At 34.4% G+C, this 4101-nt stretch overlaps 1 protein-coding gene across 1 annotated transcript; it reads right to left on the bottom strand.

The window, feature by feature from the left end:
• Nucleotides 1-1600: 1600 nt before the first annotated feature.
• Nucleotides 1601-3599, bottom strand: LOC129570021 (proton-coupled amino acid transporter 1-like). The gene is made up of 6 exons (XM_055449372.1): nucleotides 3363-3599; nucleotides 2905-3238; nucleotides 2602-2831; nucleotides 2196-2514; nucleotides 1920-2089; nucleotides 1601-1855 (listed from the first exon to the last, which is right to left on the bottom strand). Exons 1-6 carry the CDS (start codon nucleotides 3427-3429, stop codon nucleotides 1623-1625), a joined length of 1353 nt encoding a protein of 450 aa, XP_055305347.1. The 5' UTR covers nucleotides 3430-3599; the 3' UTR covers nucleotides 1601-1622.
• Nucleotides 3600-4101: the final 502 nt, after the last annotated feature.

The raw sequence follows: 4101 nt of genomic DNA, 5'->3' as shown, positions 1-4101 counted from the left end.
AATAGGTCTATTTTTCAATTTCCAAAGAATCAAAATATCATGTTAAAATCTGGCTTTTTACACCTCAAAAACAAATTTTTCTCGTTTTTTTTATTCTTAAAAGTTTTTATCTTAGCTTGAGCCGAAAATTCGCCTCAATAACAAAAGCAAAATTCCGCACCGTTTTTGAGATATAGCCAATAGGCCGTTTTTGGCCATCATGGCCAACTTTGGCCAATTTTACAAAAATGGCTTTGACAATTATTGAGTTTGATACTTGTAAATGACAGCTGGGGACACTAATTGTTTAGCCAGATCGATTCAACAATGAAATGTCCTTGAAAAACCGTCAAATAATAACTTAATCAGAATTGAGCTTCAAAAATGACAGAAAATTTGTGCGCCAAATGCATAGGTTGGTTGCTCAAATCACAAATTTCACAAAATTGGACCATTGTTCTGGCTATTTGGCGATACATTATTTCATCGCGAGTGCCGTAGCTGCGTTTTTAGGTGTGTAAGTCCATATTTAATGCATTTTTTTACCATTAAAAATGCCATTTTTCAACATTTTTTGGTGAAATTTTTCCTCCAAACAGGCCACAATTAGAATGCGCCATACAGGCCACTTAAAATTAATAAAATTCACTTTCATACATAATTTCCATAGACCAAACTACATAACACAATAAAAATTTGGACAATTGGAATTTAATTTATGTGTTTTTTTTATCTAAAGTTTTTTGCGTCCTCGTTGAAACACCCTTTAGTTTAAGCATAAAAAATGGCGCCAAAACGTATTGAAAATTTAAAAAATCATATTTTATCATCGTCTGAGACAACTGATTTCGATACTCCGAAGACAGAATGGACCCTGGACTATATCGTCATTACAAATAATTTGCAACGATATTCATGCAGAACTCCAATAGAAAGGCAATGCAACATTCGAAACATCATATACGCAAAGAAGACCTTGATCGGCAATATTTGTGTAAAAAAGTTCATGGATATCGATGCGAAAAACTTATTTTCGGGGATAAAAAAAATACAAGAAAATCCAAAAGCCCAACCAAATCGTGAGCTCATTGAATATGCATTCAGATGAGGATATCTATACAGTGCAAAGGAATACGAATTTTTGAAGAATATCGAAAATAATATGAGCCTTTCGGAAAAGCAGATTAAATGGTTGAGTTTCATAAATCGTCGCATCGTTAATAAAATTGTAATGAAAAAAACTGCCAGGTGGAGAGGCATTGGATGATCCAGGCAACTAGACATGAAAATTCTTTATGAAAGCAACGAAAAGGCAATTGATAATGACGAGGTGATGGAAGAAGTTTTCACTCGACTCAGGAATCTGGACTCTCAACTCTGTTTTTTCATCGTTTTTTAAATTGTACACGCATTCTCATGAAATGCAAAAAAATCCAATATAGAAAAGAAATCACTTCACAAAGTTTAAAAAACGATTTATTCAAGTTAATCAGGTTAATCGCTCTTTCTGCTGACATTGCACATTTTATGAAATGGATACAATTCAAATTACGTTTTCAAATAAAGACATAACCATCGATTGTCAATAAACAAAGTAAAAAAAAAACCGTCACGATTTCCTTTTTTTCATTTATTTTAAATTTTTATTTGGTTAAATCCAAAACACTGACATATGTTCCAAAGATGAAGCCTGAAATACCAAGCATAATGATAGCAAAATCGGGCCAACATTTCCAGTAGAATCGGCCCATTGCATTGAGATCAAATACAATCATTTTGAGGATTGGCGGAAAGACCAAAGCCAAACTTGACGAGCCAAAAGCACCAATCAGCGATATGATAGGTCCGAGTTTTGGTACAGCAACCGCAGCAAGGACTGCAACAGATACAAAACATTATTATTTTACATTTCCCTGTATATCGAAAGCATATTTACATACATGTTAAGAAGATCAGAGTAGCACGCATAACACCATCACCGATGCATTGATGTTTGTCGGACAAGAACTGCTGGAACCACGATCCAATTATCTTCATGGGAATGTAAAATGCCAGAGTGTACGTTAGAAATACGGCCAGCGCTAACATCACTCGAACCGATTCAACCAATCTTTTGAATAAGAGATTAAAACACATGAAACGACAATTATATTTCAATTTCCATGTTCATTTCAAGAAAACTCGATTTTTGACATACGTATGCCAGTCATACTTACGCTATGAGATTATTATTTGCCTCTAAATTCAACGTAATCGATCCTCGGACATCATCACCATATTTCAAGTAGCCGAAGAATCCAAATGCACTGTACATTAAAACGGTGATGAACATACCCGTGTTTAGAACGCCAGTTAATCCGCCAAATGCTTTGGGATTCTTCATATTGTTTTCTAACGGGAGTACAATGCCGATCCCTTCGACTGAGTAGATGGCCGTTCCAAAATACAGCGGAAATTGTTCCCATGATGAAAATTTCGGCACTGTACTTGTATTGGGCAAATCTTGTAATATGAAATAGAATGTGATTGCGATGCCTGATGGATATGAAGGATAAAGCTAAGATTAATTCACATGAAAATCATTTTCATTTCTCTGCTGCTCACTATATGACCTTAACCTACCAATTACAGTTAAAATCGATGCGATCAATGACACTGGTGCTAAATATTTCAGATTCTTCAAAAAATTAATCAAAATCAATGGAATCAATATGGCAACCATATATAATCGAATGTCTATTTCGGGTGTGTGATGATCATTTACAACTTTTTGTAAGTTGGCAGCAACAAACAGAATGTACACGCTACAAAATCCAAGTTCAGTAATGACCAAGAAAAAATTTGCGGTTCCTCTGTGAAATGAAGCAATTTTAAACGTATGGCCAAATATCAAAATGTTTACATTATTTGGGAGCTAATTATTACTTGGCGAAGCGAGCATATTTCCGTAAACCATGAGGGCCCGAATCAAAGGCGTAGAAACAGACTTCCGAGTAATCCATCGAGGGTAATTTCAATTTTTGACAAAGAACGGTTGAACATCTTAACAGCATATGCATACAATGCGTACAAATGATGCCCATAACAATTAAACCACCCAAGCCAACGTATAATCCAGCATTTTTAAATGCAAATGGCATTGCGAGAAAGCCATTGCCGATATTTGCTTTGAGCAAATGTATCAACGTATCCATATTTGAAGTGGAATGTTCGACGTTCCGCTTCTGTACCTCCGATTCACATACTGGATTTGTTGACCCTGGTAATTGACAAATTATTGAAGTCGAATTATTTATTTCGAACAGAAATTTTCAGTGGAGAACGAGAGGCTTTAGCTTTGAAGATAAACGATTTATGCAGAAAAAAAACCGAAATTACCATACCCGTTTCTATATTGTTGCATGTTCCACTAACTTCACTATTAACACTGGGCTCAGAACTTTGTTGCATGTTTGAACTTTGTATTGTGGAACTTGAAGAATTTTTATTATTTTAAATTTATGCCGCAAATTGAAACAAGCAGTCAGTTCGAAACGAATATTCTCACTCTTCTCCGTACCACTTGTGATTTTGCTATGAGTTTTAAATTTTTATTGGGCTTTATTTGGACTCACCAAATGCTCGCCTATAAAATTTATAGCTGGCCAGAATTTTTTTTTTCTTTTTTTTTCGGGGAAATTTTGGGTGGATGAAATGAATTAGGACGAATAATGAAGACTTGAGTTGCTTCAGACACTATTGCTCTGTTTCGTGTAGTTGAGAAGTTATGGGCCTTTGAATATGTTGCAAAAAAAATACAAAAAATCGAAAAAAAAAAAAATGAAAATTTCTGATGTAAAACTTCTTTTTAGGTCCTAATATGTTCCATTCGATTGAAATTTTCCAAGAAAAATAAAGAAAAGTCGGAAAAAAACGATTTCAGAAAAAACAATTTTTAATCAATTTTTTCCGAAAAAATCAAAAAAATCGATAAAATCACTCCAATTTTTGGGCCAAGTCTCCATTATTTGTCCTAATTCTTTTCATCCACCCAAAAATTCCCCGAAAAAATGCGACAAAAACGAAAAAAAAAAATTCTAGCCGGCTTAAAATTTTATAGCCGAGCATTTGGACTCAGCCTTA

This window comes from Sitodiplosis mosellana, unplaced genomic scaffold (assembly GCF_009176505.1).
Source record: "Sitodiplosis mosellana isolate CC-2019 unplaced genomic scaffold, AAFC_SMos_1.0 Smas_scaffold_47, whole genome shotgun sequence".
Classification (NCBI taxonomy): domain Eukaryota; kingdom Metazoa; phylum Arthropoda; class Insecta; order Diptera; family Cecidomyiidae; genus Sitodiplosis; species Sitodiplosis mosellana.
This window is presented reverse-complemented; position numbering and strand designations above follow the sequence as displayed.

What these genes read in the sequence shown, in the direction of transcription:
- LOC129570021 (XM_055449372.1), bottom strand. Translation starts at nt 3,429, where the DNA reads ATGCAACAAAGTTCTGAGCCCAGTGTTAATAGTGAAGTTAGTGGAACA. An exon ending in ATGCAACAATATAGAAACGG is followed by an intron (nt 3,239 to 3,362) that starts GTATGGTAATTT and finishes GTCAATTACCAG; the next exon opens with GGTCAACAAATCCAGTATGT. An exon ending in GCAAATAATAATCTCATAGC is followed by an intron (nt 2,090 to 2,195) that starts GTAAGTATGACT and finishes CTTATTCAAAAG; the next exon opens with ATTGGTTGAATCGGTTCGAG.